This window comes from Microtus pennsylvanicus, chromosome 6 (assembly GCF_037038515.1).
Source record: "Microtus pennsylvanicus isolate mMicPen1 chromosome 6, mMicPen1.hap1, whole genome shotgun sequence".
Lineage (NCBI taxonomy): Eukaryota > Metazoa > Chordata > Mammalia > Rodentia > Cricetidae > Microtus > Microtus pennsylvanicus.
The window spans coordinates 9,115,183-9,132,601 of NC_134584.1; the positions used below are offsets into that span (position 1 = coordinate 9,115,183).

The 17,419-nt window shown below is 42.6% G+C and overlaps 2 protein-coding genes across 2 annotated transcripts in view; one reads left to right on the forward strand and one right to left on the reverse strand.

Annotated features, from left to right (window-relative positions):
- Positions 1-17,419, reverse strand: part of LOC142851751 (uncharacterized) — a 143,524-nt gene that overhangs the window by 37,385 nt on the left and 88,720 nt on the right. The gene's annotated exons all lie outside the window — the stretch shown is intronic.
- On the forward strand, positions 1,942-9,714 carry LOC142852668 (uncharacterized). The gene is made up of 5 exons (XM_075977750.1): positions 1,942-2,138; positions 3,039-3,134; positions 7,231-7,680; positions 7,881-7,936; positions 9,565-9,714. Exons 1-5 carry the CDS (start codon positions 2,015-2,017, stop codon positions 9,712-9,714), a joined length of 876 nt encoding a protein of 291 aa, XP_075833865.1. The 5' UTR covers positions 1,942-2,014.

Genomic DNA, 17,419 nt, shown 5'->3' on the forward strand with positions numbered 1-17,419 from the left:
TGCTCTTAAAGGCTGAGCCATCTCTCCAGCCACAGAATGTTTATTCTTTCTGGATATTAATCTGTGTTAGCTGCTGTCATGACCTGATGCAGCTTTCTTCTGGTTTTCTCAGGTTTCTTCCAGTTTGCTCCTTCCATTATTTCTTCATTTCCCTTCTGCACTTCTTGGCTAATGCGGCTACTGTGGTTATATTCCTGGGTCTTTTTCTGCAGCTGCAGCTGGGATGTCTTCCCCTGTCCTTACAGCAGAGGTTCCTCTGTGAGCAGATGCTTCTTACAGTGAGCCAGAACAAAACCACTTCCTGCACTGTCCTCCACATGGGGCACTGCATAGCCAACAGTAAAGCAAACTGCTAACGGTGGGTCCTGCTCTTCCACAGGTCCAGTCCAGTTCCCCTTGCTGACAGTCCTGTGTCTTTCCTCCCAGGCTTCTTTCACTGTGCTCTGTGTCAGTGTGAGGGAAGGAGTTACCTGTGTTTACAGCTCATGCATGACCGTGCTGTGTTAGTTAGACATGTCATCTCTGGGAAACCCTGGAGCGGAGGTGCTGAGTGCTGATCGATCTATATGATTATGCCAGAGGCCATGGAGAGAGACATTGCAAAAGATTTGAACAGGGGCAAACACATGCAAAGAACATAACTGAGCAGCACAGGTTTTTATTACATTGTCAATCCTGGTTATAAAAGTGTCTGTGGGTGGAGGCACACGCCTTTAATCCCAGAAATTGGGAGGCAGAGGCAGGCAGATCTCTGTGAGATTGAGGCCAGCCTGGTCTACAAGAGCTAGTTCCAGGACAGGCTCCAAAGCTGCAGAGAAATCCTGTCTCAAACAAAACAAAACAAACAAAAGAGTGTCTGCTATAGTGTCCTCCATAGACATTATGGAATGAAGCAACATTTCTGAGATGAAAGGTGTGTCTGGTTGCATGGCCACCTCTTTTCCTATCTGCGTTCCGTTAGCTCCTTTGTGGTCTCTAGATGGAATTAAGTCAGATCTGTGAGAGTCCATGACCCAAATCTGTATTGGATAATCTCCATACACTATTGCTTTAAGAAGACTCAGAAACAATGTATGGACAGACTATTAAAATCCGCAAATACATCTAGACATCTAATGTGTATAGCAAAGCATATGATTTTTATTTTGAGACTAAAACTGTAACTGCATAATTCATGTTTCCATGGCAGGTCCTACATGGCAGACGCTTCCCTACGTAGAATGGTGGCAGCTGTGCTGGGCAATATGGTGAGTGATCCTTACAGTTACTTCTGCTTTGGGGAGCTGGTCAGTTTCTCTCGGAGGTTAATGTTTCCATCTTTATCTTCTCTGGGCTCTTGCCTTTCTCCGCGCTTTCTCCCTCCCTCCCTCCCTCCCTCCCTCCCTCCCTCCCTCCCTCCCTCCCTCCTCCTTTTCTTTCTTTCTTTCTTTCTTTCTTTCTTTCTTTCTTTCTTTCTTTCTTTCTTGTTGTGGGTTTTTTTTTTTTTTGGTTTTTCGAGACAGGGTTTCTCTGTGGTTTTGGAGCCTGTCCGGGAACTAGCTCTGTAGACCAGGCTGGTCTCGAACTCACAGAGATCCGCCTGCCTCTGCCTCCCGAGTGCTGGGATTAAAGGTGTATGTCACCATCGCCCGGCCTCTTGTTGTTTTTTGAGACAGGGTTTCTCTGTAGTTTTGGAGCCTGTCCTGGAGCTAGCTCTTGTAGACCAGGCTGGCCTCGAACTCACAGTGCTAAGATTAAAGGCGTGTGCCACCACCTCCCGGCATTTTTTTCCTCTTTTCTGTAACACTGTAGTTCTGCAGTCTTACCTTTCCTAATGCTGTGACCCTTTAATACAGTTCCTATAGAAATGTCTTAGAGAGGCATTTTCTCCATTAGGTTTTGTTCCCCTCAAATGACCCCAGCTAGTGTCAAGTTGACAGGAGAACTATCAAGCTCAATGCATCTCGGTATTTATTTATATTATCAATGGCTTTAATTAAAGCCTGGTACCATTCACTGATCTTTATTTCAGGAAATGTTGTCCTTCTGGGATGTGGCCATCGAGTTCTCTCCAGAAGAGAGGGAATGTCTGGAGCCTGCTCAGTGGAATCTGTACAGGGATGTGATGTTGGAGAATTACAGCCACCTTGAGTTCCTGGGTGAGCATCTCCTCTATAGTGACTTCTTATTTCACCATCAACATGTAGCTTACTCCATCTGTACAGTATCTATTGGGAGCATCTCAACAGCAGGAATCATATCCTTTGTTTTCTGAAGAATTTGGGAGATTGCTGTATTAAGAATAGTAAAACCAAAAAAAAAAAGAAAAAAAGAATAGTTTCGGGGCTGAAGAGATGAGCCAGTGGTTAAGAGCTCTGGCTGCTCTTCTAGAGGACTGGGATTCAATTCCCAGCATTCAACTGAGAGATCTACAGTCTGTAATTTTAAGATCTGACACACTCAAACGTATATATGCAGGCCAAAGACTAATGCACACAAAAAATACAAATAAATAATTAAAAAAAGAATCATTTTACTGCTTTTCTCCTTTTTTAACTATTTATTATGTATTATATATACAATATTCTGTCTGTGTGTATGTCTGCAGGCCAGAAGAGGGCACAGACCTCATTACAGATGGTTGTGAGCCACCATGTGGTTGCCGGCAATTGAACTCAGGACCTTTGGGAGAGCAGGCAATGCTCTTAACCACTGAGCCATCTCTCCAGCCCCGTTTTTCTCCTTTTTCATTTAACCTTTCTGTGTTGGATATGTTTCCTTCACTTGAGTGAAACTGCTAGAAATTCAATGGCCTGAGACATTGAGTACTCTTGTTAATTAAAATGTTTCACAATTCAGAATTAATTTTTTCCCATTAAATAAAACATAGAATCTGAATGTTGTGGGTTTATTTTTACATATTGTAATGATGAACCTGTTAGAAAACATTTAAGGAACTGAAATTCTGCAAACATTTATTACATAATATCTTTTTTTATATGCCATGTCAATTCCAACCAAAAGAACACTCACTCTTGTTCCCTTTTTACTACAAACAGGTCTTGCTGTCTCTAAGCCACACCTGGTGACATTTCTGGAGCAAAGACCAGAGCCTTCAGATGGGGAGAGACAAGCAGCAGCCACCGGGCACCCAGGTGTGTAAAAATGACAGATTCAGGGGCAGAGTTGAGACCCAAAGATCCAGCAGAAAGACAGGCTTTCCCATGTGCCTTGAAACATGATACTCCATTCTTTAGGATCTTTCTGGCATGAGTCTGCTCTCAACCTCTGCAAATAAATGACTCTCAGTCTGACCAACATATTGGCTTCTCCTTCCATGAGTCTTCCATGGCAATGGAAACTCAACAAAAAGGAAAACCTTGAAAGTCACTGTAAATAGAAGCACAGCTCGCTGTTGGGAAAACACAGAGGTTAAGAGACTTAAACCCTCATAAACCTCTGAGACATGTGTTTTCCTCTTGTTGTCCTTGCTGTTTTCTTTTTTTTTTTTAAATTAACTTTTTTATTGAGTCTTTGGAAGTTTCACATCATGCACCCCAATTCTGCTCATCTCCCAGTCCCTCCATATCCCCCCATCTCTGCTGTGCCCCCTTACAAAAGAAAACAAAACAAAGTGAGCAAGAAAATAAAATAAAAAACAACCCCCCTCCAAACAAACCAAAACAACAACAGAAAAATCTCTTTGCTTCCCCTTCTTTCCTGCCTCTCCAACACCTCTCCATTCATCCTGGTGGCATTGTATATCTCTTTGTCCCGTCAGCTTTATCGGCACATTCGGCACATGCATAGCAATGATTCACTTACTGGTCTGGTTCAAGGCCTCTGATTCCTGGGGTACCATCCTCACTAGATCCTCACCAGAGCTCCTCTGGGCTATCTTCTTCTTTTTTTTTTTTTTGGATTTTTTTTTTAATTTATGTATTTATTAAAGATTTCTGTCTCTTCCCCGCCACCGCCTCCCATTACCCTCCCCCTCCCCCAATTAAGTGCCCCCCCCCCCAGCCCGAAAAGCAATCAGGGTTTGCTGTTTTCAAGACAGGGTTTCTCTGTGCGGCCCTGGCTACGTAGATCAGGCTGGCCTTGAACTCACAAAGATCTTTCTGCTCCTGAGTACTGGATTAAAGGTGTGCGTCACCACTTCCAGCCCAATTACCAGTTTCTTCAACCACATCTGATTTTAATATTACTCTTTATTATGCAAAAAAAGTTGAGCCCTCTTTTGTTTTAGTTACCTGCTTTAGGCTTTGTTGTTGGATTTTCTTTTTTTCTGACACTATGTTGGGACGCCGCCGAAGTGTTGTCTGTTGCTTTTCACTCTTGCTCTTTTGTTCCTTACTCTCTTGGAGGCTCCGCCACCCAGCTCCCAAATAAACCTCACACAGCCTTTTGTGATGCGCGGCATGAACTTGGCTTGTCAAACCAGCTTTTCTTAAATTAACACATCTACCTTTTGCCTTTGGGCTTTTATCTTTCTTGCTTTCACTCTTACTCCCTGTCTGGCTGGGTAGCTGGGTGACTGGCCCCTGACATCCTTGTTCTCCCCAGATTTCTTCTCCTCTTTATTCTCTCTGCCTGCCAGCCTCTCCTATCCTTTTTCCTGCCTTGCTATTGGCTGTTCAGAGCTTTATTAGACCATCAGGTGTTTTAGACAGGCAAAGAGTCACAGATTCACAGAGTTAAACAAATATGGGACAAACAAAAGCAACACATCTTTACTGTTAAGCAAATGATCCGGCACATAAACAAAAGAAGCACGATTAATAAAAACTCAGAGACAGAAATTAGGCTTCACCATGAAGGTCTGAAAAGCAAAACAGCTAGCCACTGGCACTTAGATCTATGCCAGTCTGCAATGGCGATCCTGAGCCCAAATATCTCGGAATGAGACTGAGAGCTGTCTCATGTTTTACAGTCCTCTAGTTCTGGGATTAAGGGCATGCAGCACTACTCCCTGGTTTCTACGGCAACGTAGTGTGGCTACTGGGTTAAAGGTGTGTGTCATTGCTGCCTGATCTGTAAGGCTGGCCAGTGTGGCTGTTTTACTTTTCTGATCTTCCAGCAAGCTTTATTTATTGAAATACAAATGAAATACCACTACAAACAAATATAACACACCTTAAAATAATTTTCCACAGCAAGGCTTGACTTTCTTGGCATGTACAGAGGACAGTATAATGGAAGGTAGAAATTTTATTCTCCCTCTAATATTGTGTCTGCTGATGAATTAGATTTGTATATGGTGTGAATGTGTACATCTGTATTTAGCATGAATAGAAAGACAACTTTAGGCACACCAAGTGTATTTCATCTCCTCACTTAACTGTTCTCTCTTAATTACCTTTGTTGTAACAGCTTGCAATAAATTAGTGATTTTCATCAGATTAGGACTTGATAAATGAAAGTAATTCATCTTTGTTAAAAAATTTCACACTTACTGGGCAGAGACTGGTGGATCGCTGTGAGTTTGAGGCCAGCATGGTCTAGAGGAAGAGTTTCAGTACTAATGAGTTCCCTTAGTACTGAAACTAATGCAGCCTCAGAGAGGATGCTGGCACCTCTCATGGAGCACAGGCCGGACGACAGCAGAACCCACAGCCTCCAGTAGCTTTGAGAGTGACCGACTCTCTGTTCCACAGAGATGACAAAAGACATGGATTTACTGAAGATTTTATCATTACTTCTTCAGTTAACATCTTTACTCTTAGAAGGAGACCCCAGGGAAGGAGTCGCTGTCAGGTGTTTTACCAGAATCTGGACCAGACAAAAAATACCCACGCCGCCAGTGCGGTGGTGGCATACATCATTAATCCCAGCACTCAGGAGGCTGAGACGATTAGATTGCTGTGAGTTTGAGACCAACGTAGTCTACAGAGAGAGTTTTAGGACAGGCATCAAATCTACAGAAAAACCCTGTCTCACAAAAAAAAAAAAAAAAAAAAAAACAAAAACCTGAACCTACCTCATTGGAGGACAAGAAGGACAAGGTTGGGTTTGTGTCAGAAATATATTGGTTGTCCCAGCACTCTCTAACACTAGTTTAATTGGGTTTAGAAAGCCACAATTTCATCATACTAGACACAGGGGTGGAGGGAGGGACCAATTTGAATGGAAAACCTTTAGTTCCTTTGAGTCAAACAATTTGCTTTGTGATGTAAAACAGTTGATCTTCCACGGTTGCCAGGGAGGCTGCCTGAGAACATTTTCTCAGCAGGATTTAGTTGGGGGAACAGGTGTGTAAAACTCAGGGGAAACTGAGTCACTTTGGGTAATTCACTAACAGATTCCATACTGTTTTCTGCACATTTGAAAAATTGCTCACATTTTTAAACATCTAGGGATGAAACTAACTTCACGCGTGAGTTTCTTTCATGTCGCCTACACTCACCTTGAGGAAAGTCACCCCACCAGAGTTCTTTGTCTTTGAAGAAATATTCTAACTTTTTTCTTTATCATACACTAAGTAATAAGGATATAAAATTTATGCCCTTAGTGGCTGCATATTCAAGGATTTAAACTGTTTGTAGCTGGGAGTATCTGTTTAATAATTTCCCAGTAAGCTTTCTAAACTTTGTGGGTTCAAATTTCTTTTCTTCACTTTGCAATTTGATCTTCTTTGGTATTATTTGGAGGTGTGTATAATCTATAATATAAGCATCTGTTATGCATTCTCTGTGTATACTGGTAGATGGAAAACACATATTGATAAAGTATATAAGGATAATATAAGATTAAAAACTACATACGACCTCTGCTTTGAATTTCTACTTCATTGGAAAACACAAGTTTGTTTCTGTGCCATGTTCATTCTCTCTCTATATTTAGGACTCAGTAGTTGTTTATAATCTCACATTCACACAATCACATTTAACTTTCTCTTTTCCAGGTTTGACTGCTTTATAGTTTAAATGGGTGTCTGGCCACAGAAGATCTCTGTTCTTTAATGGGTTTATTTCTGTTAGTAAAATGCCCTTACAATGCACTTAGCTATTTAACATTGAACACTATGCCATTATGTCTGTTCCATTTGGTTGTGCCCTGATTTTAGCGGAAGGATACATTATTTCTTCCTCCAATACTTTGTCATTTATGCTCAGTGCCTATATGTTTTGAAATATATACTTTCTCATTGATGCTTCAAACTGTATGAGTATTTCCTTTTAAAAATATAAGAGTGGGAAATATGAAGAACATTTCCTTACTTTTGTTCATATCTCAACTTTTGCTCAACAGGGAAAACACCCAATGATTATAACATTTACAACAAGGCTACTGCTTGTGACTTAGTATGTATTCACCGCCAGAGAATTCGCAAAAGGGAGAAACGGTACAAGTGTGAAGAATGTGGTAAGGGCCTTAGTTCTCATCGAAATCTTTCCATACACCAGAGGCTTCATACAGGAGGAAAACCCTTCACCTGTGAAGAATGTCACAAGGCCTTCAATACTCGCTCATCACTTTTTATACATCAGAAAAATCATACTGATGAAAAAACCTACAAGTGTGGAGACTGTGGCAGATCATTTTACTATCCTTCAATGCTGAAACAACATCAAAGAATTCATTCTGGGGAGAAACCCTACAAGTGTGAAGAATGCGGCAAATCCTTTACCTCATTTCCATACCTTAGAGAACATCGAGTAACTCACTCCAAAGACAGCCCCAACAAGTGTGACAAGTGTGGCAAATCATTGTCCTCTAAGGGAGCACTGAAGAGACATCAAATGGTTCATTCTAGAGAGATACCCTACAAGTGTGATGAATTGGTGAGCATTTAACTATTCTGTAGGGCTGCAGAAACAGCAACAAGTTCCTTCTAGAAAGAGATCATACAAATGTGAAGTATGTCAGAAACCCTTTCCTTATCGCTCATCCCTTCTGAGACACAAGACAGTTCATACTGGAAAGAAACCCTACAAGTGTGAAGAGTGTGGCAGAGGTTTTTACTCCTCTTCATCCCTTCAGAGACTTAATAAAAGAATTGTCCTTAAAAGACAGTTCCTCCAGTTCCTACATAATCTCACTGCCTTGGCTCACATGCACACAATCTGTGTGAAATCTGTGACAGCTGTTATCTTTATCCCTTGGACGACATCAAAAAAGTCCATTATGAAGGCATTCCCTATAAGTGTAGAATGTGGCAAACAGCATTCCCATTATAAAGATCTTCTGTTGCATTAATGAACTCACACTAGAGAGAAACCATACAAGTGTGAGGAATGTCGCAAAGCCCTTCTTTATCGTGCATCCCTTCGTGACCACAGGAAAGTTCATGCTGGAGAGAAACCCTAGCAGTGTGAAGAGTGACACATGTTTTTGCTGCTCTTCAGACCTTAGTGACATAAAAAGCAAAAATTCACTCTGAAGACAATTCATGGAAGTGTGTGGAATGTGGGAAATAGTGTGTTGATCTTTATGTTCATACGGGAGAGAATCCTACAAATGTCTTTAAAAGTTTACCTCTTCCAGTCCCAGTCCAGCTAGCCTTGGTGAGCTTCCATTAGATCAGTCACACCGTTTCAGTGTGACCCCTTGCAGTCCTGACTTCTTGCTCATCTTCTCCCTCCTTCTGCTCTTCATCTGGACCTTGGGAGCTCAGTCCAGTGCTCCAGTGTGGGTCTCTGTCTCTATCTCCATCCATCTCTGGATGGAGGTTCTATGGTGATATTCAAAATATTCATGTGATCAAACCAGATTCTCTGAATGTGGCTGACAAGGGGGACAGACTGAGAAGCCAATGATAATGGCAGTGGGATTTGATTCTACTGCATGTACTGGCTTTTTGCAATCCTAGTCTGTTTGGATGCTCACCTTCCTAGGCCTGCATGGAGGGGGGAGGGCCTTGGACTTCCCACAAGGCAGGATACCCTGCCTTCTCTTAGGACTGGAGGGGGAGTGAGGAGGGTGAGTAGGAGGGAAATAGGAGGGAAGGAGGTGGAAATTTTGAATGGTATTATTTATAAAGCAATAAAAAAAAAAGAAAATGCCAAGAGGAAATTGTCAGAGTTCTCACTGGAAATAAATACCTCTTCAACCCTTGAAACATGTCCAATGATTCATTCTGACTATAAACTCCACGAGTGTGAGAAGTGTCGTGAAATCTTTGTCAACAATTCAAATCTTATCCAACCTAAATGAATCCATTAATTATTTGCAATGACAACACAAATGCCTAACTTATAAGAGCATGAATGCTAAGAATGTCATCAGAGAACAGCAGAGACTTTTCTTTGCTCACAACAGTTTGTTCAAGCAATGTGTTTAAAGCTTGCCTTTATTAATAAGTCTCCATCTTCTGTAACCATAAATGCTCCATGAAACCTTTCCCATGTCCTAGCTTTGTCCATTGGTCACCCGGAATCTGAGATCTGGGCTGTGGCATAGTTACTGTTGTTTTTCCTAGTGGAGTCATCTGAGCTCCTGTAACACCCCTTGGTGTGTAAGAAGCTCTGCCTCTCTGAGCTAGCAGGTGTCCACCCAGCGTCTGGCTCTGGAATCCTCACTGGTAAATAAAGGACAGAGACAGAGCTGAGAGAGCATGAAGGCTCCTCCAGTCTAAAACCTCAGACGCAAGGCAGCAGCGGTGCTGCAGAGGTGCAGTCGTCAGCTGAGGCAGCTTTAGTATCAGGTGCAGCTGCTGCTGTGCCTCAGACAAAAGCAGCAGTGCCCACAGAGCAACGATGCAGGAAAGGTGTGGAGCAGCCAATCGTTTTCTGACTGGATACAAAGCCCATTCCATAAACGGTAACTGGTGTGATGTTAATTTGTGATAAACTTGTGCCTGGCTAGGTGATAAGCCCTAGGGAGAATTTCATGCCATTATTCTAATGAGCGGACAGTAACTAAATGAACCCAAGTTCCCAACTTTATACCCACAGTCAGGCACCTCTCTACCATCTGGAAATACTGTGATAGATGTATACACAGGTGCTAACTGGTCAATGTATGGAGAATATTAACTTTTGGAGGACCCTAATCTGAAAGTGACATCTGTGTCACACATTGTGAGGAAGGTCTTTTGAACACATCTAAAGCCAAAAGTCAGGGCGAAGAGGGAGAAAGAATGTCAGAGGCAGGTACAGTAGATGTCTGGAGTAACAGTAGAAACACTGAAATGTTTCTAGAACAGTAAAACATTGCTAGAAATGTCAGTACCATTTTATGCACGAACATATTGTGGCCATGACTATCTGGAGAGCACTTACACAAGATAAACCTTGCCATCCAGCAAGCATAGCTGCCTAAGTGTCTCACTATCTGATTGGAGGAGCTATTGGTAATGGATGACTCCTAAGGGAGACAGTCAAGGTGGGAGGCTTCCAGGGTCCACTCGGCTGTCCTACACCACTACACATGGAGGGGGCACTCAGTGGAAAGAAGAAATAACAACCCCCAAGTTATGAGAGGAAACTGATTTTAATAGAAGTGATAAGTGGAGGAATGTGGAGATTTGAAGATGCATGCAATATCCATGTATTAAATTCTCCCAAAATTCATATCATTTTAAAGTTTGTTTGTTGGGGCTGGAGAGATGGCTCAGTGGTTAAGGGCACTGACTGCTCTTCCAGAGGACCCGGGTTCAATTCCCAGCACCCACATGGCAGCTCACAACTGTCTGTAACTCTAAGATCTGACACTTCACACCAATGCACATGAAATAAAGTTAAATAAACCATAAAAATATTTAAAAAATAAAAATAAAGTTTGTTTGTTCTGGACATGTCCAAACTTGACGTGTTTTAGCAGTGATTAGAGCACATGAATTTGGCTGTCATAAAGTATATATAGGGTCAGCATCCTACTGGGAAGGCATCATGAGGGATCAAGTGAGAGGACTCCCAGAAGAGCCCAGATGCTGAGGACTAAGGAGCCCTGTGTCAGTGTAACCTCGTGGAAAAGATGGATGGCTTTGCAGAGCTGCAAAGTGGCCAGATTCACCTTGTATCTTCCACATGGCTCCAGCATGCGTACAACAGAGGAACTGTGAACAGTGTTCTCTCCACCTCGCTCCCCTCCCTCCTCCATCCACAGTGATCACAAGTGCTTTAGTTCCTGCTCATCCATCATTGTTAAACTTAGGAAAGCAGCGCAGCAGTGAGCTGAACTTGGGGAGTAGAAAGTTACAACTCATCATATACTTTCTACCATTGATTTTTGTTAAAAGTAGTTTATTGTTAATGTATTGTAAATTTCCCGGGCACTTTAGAAAGAACACAGAGGAATGTGCCTCTGCCTTCAATTTCTATCACAGTTAATACCAAAGGCTGCTGTGTGGAAAGGTTCTGTTTTAAAAAAGAAATTGTCTAAAGATAGGATCAGCAGTAAACCTAGAACAAAGGTTGGGTTTGCTACGTGTATGCGAGTCAGGGTTTTCTTCCTGCTTGGAGTCTCTGCAGACCTAGGTATCAATTTTCTCAGAACACAGAGGGAGATTTCCTTATGGATGGAAATAGCCTTAATGGATATACATTTGTTCTACAAGAGAATGGTATTTTCAGAGCTACCATCTCTGAGGAAAGTTTCTCAAGGATCAGCTCATGTGAGAAGTAGACAGAGACACACTCTCAGGAGTCGATAGTGTAGTGGAGACTCACAAGCTCAGGAGTGAATACAGCAAAGGCTCACACTGTCCCGAGTAGACAGTATAGAGAATTCAGACACACTCAGGAGTAGATAGTGTAGCAGAGACTCAGAATCTCAGCGGGAATTTCTTATTTGTCTATCTTTAATTTAAAACCCAATTATTTTGGAAGTAAAAGAATTCACATGTGAAAGTTAACAAAACCTGAAAACTGCAATGTTGTAGAATATTTTAACTAGGCAAAGGTGTGTTACATTTGTTTCTGCTGCCTTTGTTTACAATTTTAAGATGTGTTGCATTTGTTCTACCTTGTCTGTCTAATGCACCTGATTGGTCTAATTAAAAGTTGAATGGCCAATAGCTAGGCAGGAAAGGAATGGATGGGACTGGCAAGCAGAGAGAATAAATAGAAGGAGTAATCTAGGCTAGAGAAGAGGGGGAAAAAACAAGGGGAAAAAAGAGGGACAAGCAAGGGTCAGAAGCCAGGGAGTGTGTAGATAGCCAGGGAGACAGCACGGAACTAATATATACAGAAAAATATAGAGGTAAAGAGCCCCGCGGCAAAATATACTTGAGCAGAAACAGGTTAAGTTATAACAGCTAACAAGAAACAAGCCTAAGGGAAGGCCGAGCATCCATCAGTACTAAGTCCCCTGCCATGATTTGGGAGCTGGTTGGTGGCCCAAGAGAAAGTCTCTTGTACAACAGAAATCCTGAACTCTGTACAATTAGAATGGACATTCAGAACAGAACCTGGTCGTTCACATTGGATTTGACACTGTCTGCACTGAATTGAATGTATTTTATGCCTTTGTACCCCATGAAACGTAAAATCCACGGCAGAGGTGGAACCTGAAAATCAGTTGCCAGTGTCCACGGTCACAACCCACGTTCACAACTCACGTTAATTTGCTTTCAATCCTTCCTCATCCCCTGTATAACCTGTATTCTTTACACACCGTAATCATATACGTATGTCTTCTCTCTCTCTCTCTCTCTCTCTCTCTCTCTCTCTCTCTCTCTCTCTCTCTCTCTCTCACACACACACACACACACACATACACACACACATTTACTGTTCAGATTAATCACATGAGGGAGAAAAGGCAGTGCATTCCTTTATATGACTGGGTGACTTCAACTGGTACACATTTGACACCCATCTATTTTTCTGTTAATTTTGTGATTACCTTTTGTAGAACTAAAGAGCTTTTCCTCTGTGTGTGTAGTAAACACATTTATTATTCTTAAATTATTTTCCATTAATATACCCATGGACACCAAGTTTTGTCAGGTTATTTACAATTGAGAATAAAGAAGCAATCAACATGGGGTACAAAGATATTTATAATGAGGTATGCAGTTCCCCAAGCATAAACCAGGATTGAAATAGCAGAGACAGTGCAGAGACGAGAACCCTGGTTCCAGCGACGTGAGGTCATTACAGGTGTGAGATGCTGACTTGGGAGGTTCCAGGAGTCACCGCAGCACCATAGTCAATGCTGTTGTGGTCTCAGAGGCTCCTTTGGTCTGTGGCTCTAACCACAGCCTATAGATAGTAGACTGCACTGCATCTGACATTTAGTGTTTTGCTCTGAGAGACCCTCAGAGAGAGGTGGCTATCAAAGAGTCCTCCACCCAAGAACCAGGCGCCTGTGGATGCTGCAGCAACTAAGTTACAATTAAGTTACTGAGCATCCCAGGCTGATGGCATATCATGTATTTAGAGGGGTTTAAGAGTTACATAAGAGGCTGCCTAGCAACAGCATTTCATTGGTTCTCAAATTGGAGGGCTTAGCTCACCCTGGGGACGGCCCCATGTCTATTCTTGAATTTCCCTGAAAAACCATAAAGCCACCCTGCAGCGAGTTGACAGTTTAGACAGGATATCTTGGGGGGTGGAGTTTTCCCTCTCCTTAGTCCCGAAAAACCACAAAGCTAGATATAGCACTCTGCAGCAAGATGAAAATTTAGATAGAATGCCTTGGGGGGTGGGGTATTCTCTTTTCTTAGCCTAGTCAGTGAGTCTGCAACCCATATTATCCAGTTTTAGCATCGGCTGAGCCCGGGGGGCCCAGATAAATTTTCAGCAGAGTTTAACATAGTATGTGGGCACGGGGGTCTTTCAAGTATAGGGGTCTTTCAAGTATGGGGGTCTTTCAGCTCCTGCAGGCTCTCAGGGGCCAAGGGGTGGCCAAGGATTCGACTCCATATAGTCACCTAGTGAACATCTGGTCCTACCTGCACTCACATCTGAAGCCAGTGGACTCAATTCCTGGTTGGAGGATGTCCTTTTATGGTTGTGAGGGTGGGAACCTTTTAAATATTTCTACCCTGTACAACCTTGCTTCCACAGGAAAGGTGAGGTCTCATGCATTTATGCCGGAACTACATACTCCAGGCTGGAAAAAGGAATAGATATGTTACCTGTGTTTTAGCAGACAGCTTTTTACCAGGAGACAAACAATGGTAGTCTTGGTTGGAATTAGGCAGCCTGCTAGCTGTTGTTAATCACACAATGCCTTCTTAGGCTGTTTGTTGATCTCCTTTTCCCTGTCTCAGAGTCAGGGGCAGGAGATTAGGAGGACCCTTAGAGATGCCCATGCTGGGGCTTATGCAGTGACCCTAAACCCTAGGTTCAACAGCTTATGTTCATATATGTGTAATATGAGTAATGTTCCAAAACAGTTATTTCTATATATTTGTAAAGTTGAAACATAAAGAAGAGGAGCCAGGCTTGTCACAGCAGAAACCCAGGCAGACCACAGTCACAGGACAAAGGAATCTTAAGGGCAGGGAATGCCCTATCACAGTTACAGGAAGCAGACTTCAAGACCCATTAGAAAGAGCGGGCATTAGAGAGGAATGTGGCTTCTCTAGCTGGACAGCCACACAGCTAAGGAGCCCCCCCTTCATAGAAAAAGTGGCCCACACCCCATAGCCACTGTGGGTTGGGCCTGGCATACCTAGAAGGGCAAAGAAGAGGAGGGTGGATGCTCAGCTACTGCCAACATGGCAGCTGCAGCTCGGGAGCCTCCTGTGGCCCCACAGGCTGTGAGCACAGCAAAGCAGCCCAGTTTCCAGTCTGTACATCTGGCTCTGGGCTCCTTGAAGGTAACTGCACACTTCGTAAAGCATCATCCTTGTGACCTCATCGTTAGCAGTATCTGAGATAACGAATTGCCTACTGGCAAACTTTCAGCAATAGGAGCTGTTATCTGGTCGACAAGATGGATAGTGAGTTTCAAGAGAGTGTCAGATGTGTTAAAACTGAAACACTAGATATCGGGCTGGATAAATACCTTAAATGTGTGTCATTCTGGGGCCCATTTCAGGCTGAGAGGTTAGTGCTGGAGAGGTGTTGTGGAATGGTCTTTTTCTACACTGTGAAGATGTGTCTTTGCTAAGCCACCTCCTGATTTGTTTAAGAAAAAGCTAAACAGTCAACAGCCTGGACTTCTAGATGAAAGGAACTCTGGGAAGAAAGTCAGAGTTGCCAGGGAGACTCCAAGGGAGAAAGACTCGCAGTAGAGATAAAAGCCACGAGTCACTTAGCAACCTGTTGTATGCTGGTGGCGGAAAGAATAATCTTTCTAGGCAAATGAGTCAGCACATTCTGAGTGACCAGGACAACTGAGAGAGTCCTTTGAGTACCACTCTGAGAACCTGGAAGTTAGAACAAGTTAACAAACACATGGACTTTCCCCAAAACTAATAAGTTATATTACAAATTGAAGAGGAATGATTGTCATATGACCATTTGACAATATATGACTTATATATGACTAAGGAAATAATTTGTCTTTAAAAAAATCAGACAATGACATGACCTTATAAGAATATAGGTCATGTTACACCCTCATGCATAACAGTAATATATATATATATGCTGTTAAGTCTTTTCTTTGACTGACTGACAAGCCTCGTTGATGATGCAATAAGCCAATCAGACCAAATCAAACCAAATTAAAAGAAACCCAGGTTTAATGGATGCTAGCACTCCTGGGTGGCCCCCGAGAAAACACAGAGAGGGGGAAAGAGAACCAAAATGACCACTGGGGAGGGAATGACCACGTGTTCATTCCCTGAGGGGCAATTTAAATAGCCTGTGGGAGTGGTCTAGTTTCTCCCTGGGGAGAGATCACTGTTGTTGGTCTTTCTCAGAGGTGGAGTTTGGACTGAGGCAACTCCCAGGGGAGGGAGCTTTGAAAAGGAACTTTCCACCTAACATTTCAAAATGGATGCCAGGGGGCCTGGGCTGAAGTCCCCAGCCAAACAGGTACAACATGCCAAAATTAAATCAATACCAGATAAACAATTTAAATAGACCTGTAACCCACAAGGAAAGAGAAACTTTCATCAAAAGTTTTCCAATTATAAATAAAAAGCCCAGAGCCAGATAGTTTAACCACAGAATTCTACGAAAATTTTAAAGAAAAGCTAATACTTATATCACACATATTGTTCCAAATAATAGAATCAGAAGGAACATTGCCAAATTCTTTTTACAGGTCTACAGTTACCCTAATACCTGAACCACGCAAAGACTCTACTAACAAAGAGAATTACAGTCCAATTTCCCTCATGAACACTGATGCAGAAATTCTGAATTAACCACTGGCAAACAGAATCAACAACAGACATAAAAAAATCATCCAGCATGATCAAACAGGCTTTAGTCCAGAGATGGAGGAACGGTTCAACATAGGAGAATTTGTCAATGTAATCTACAATATAAATAAACTGAAAAAAAATGCCACATGATCATCCCATTAGATTTTGAAAAGGGGCTTCTACAAAATTCAACATGATTTTTTTTCTTTCTTTTTTGGGGGGGGTGGGTGGGGGTGGGTAGTTTTTGAGACAGGGTTTCTCTGTAGTTTTGGGGCCTAACCTGGAACTAGCTGTTGTAGATGAGGCTGTGCTCGAACTCACAGAGACTCTCCTTCCTCTGCCTCCCAAGTGCTGGGATTAAAGGGATATGCCGCCACCACACAGCTCAACGTGATTTTTTAAAAAATATTTATTTATTATGTATTCACTATTCTGTCTGTATGTAGGCCAGAAGAGGGCACCAGACCTCATTACAGATGGTTGTGAGCCACCATGTGGTTGCCAGGAATTGAACTCAGGACCTTTGGAAGAACAGGCAATGCTCTTAACCACTGAGCCATCTCTCCAGCCCTCAATGTGATTTTTTTAATGCCATAGTAAGACTGAAATCAGAACATGTGGACCAGAAGTGACCTGTGAGCCCAATATTTCTGTCAAAATCTTGACTCACGTTTACACATTGTCTTGCTGTGGATCTGGGGGTGAGCACCAGACTGACTCTCCACAGCTGCTTGGAACCCAAACAGTAGTCACATTGTTGTTAGGAAACCACATTTTATACAGTGTTAGTCAGATCACACTTTTAGACATTGTTAGTAAGTCTCCATACCTAACAAGAACAAGGTTCTGTTTCCTAAGCCTAATGTACCTTGCTAAAAGTGTTTCAACCTGTTGTGAGTTTATGACCCATGATGTCTGCACAGTTTGCGTTACAAAAATAGCCTGTAAACCGGGCAATGGTGGCGCACGCCTTTAATCCCAGCACTCGGGAGGCAGAGGCAGGCGGATCTCTGTGAGTTCGAGACCAGCCTGGTCTACAGAGCTAGTTCCAGGACAGGCTCCAAAGCCACAGAGAAACCCTGTCTCGAAAAACGGAAAAAAAAAAAAAAGAGCCTGTGATATGATTGCGATTTTGCCTTACGAAAATGTGTCTTCAGATTCCTTAATGAGCCCCTCCCCACATGCTGTATTTTTTATTTCTGCTTCTTCTTCTCCCCCCCCCCCACG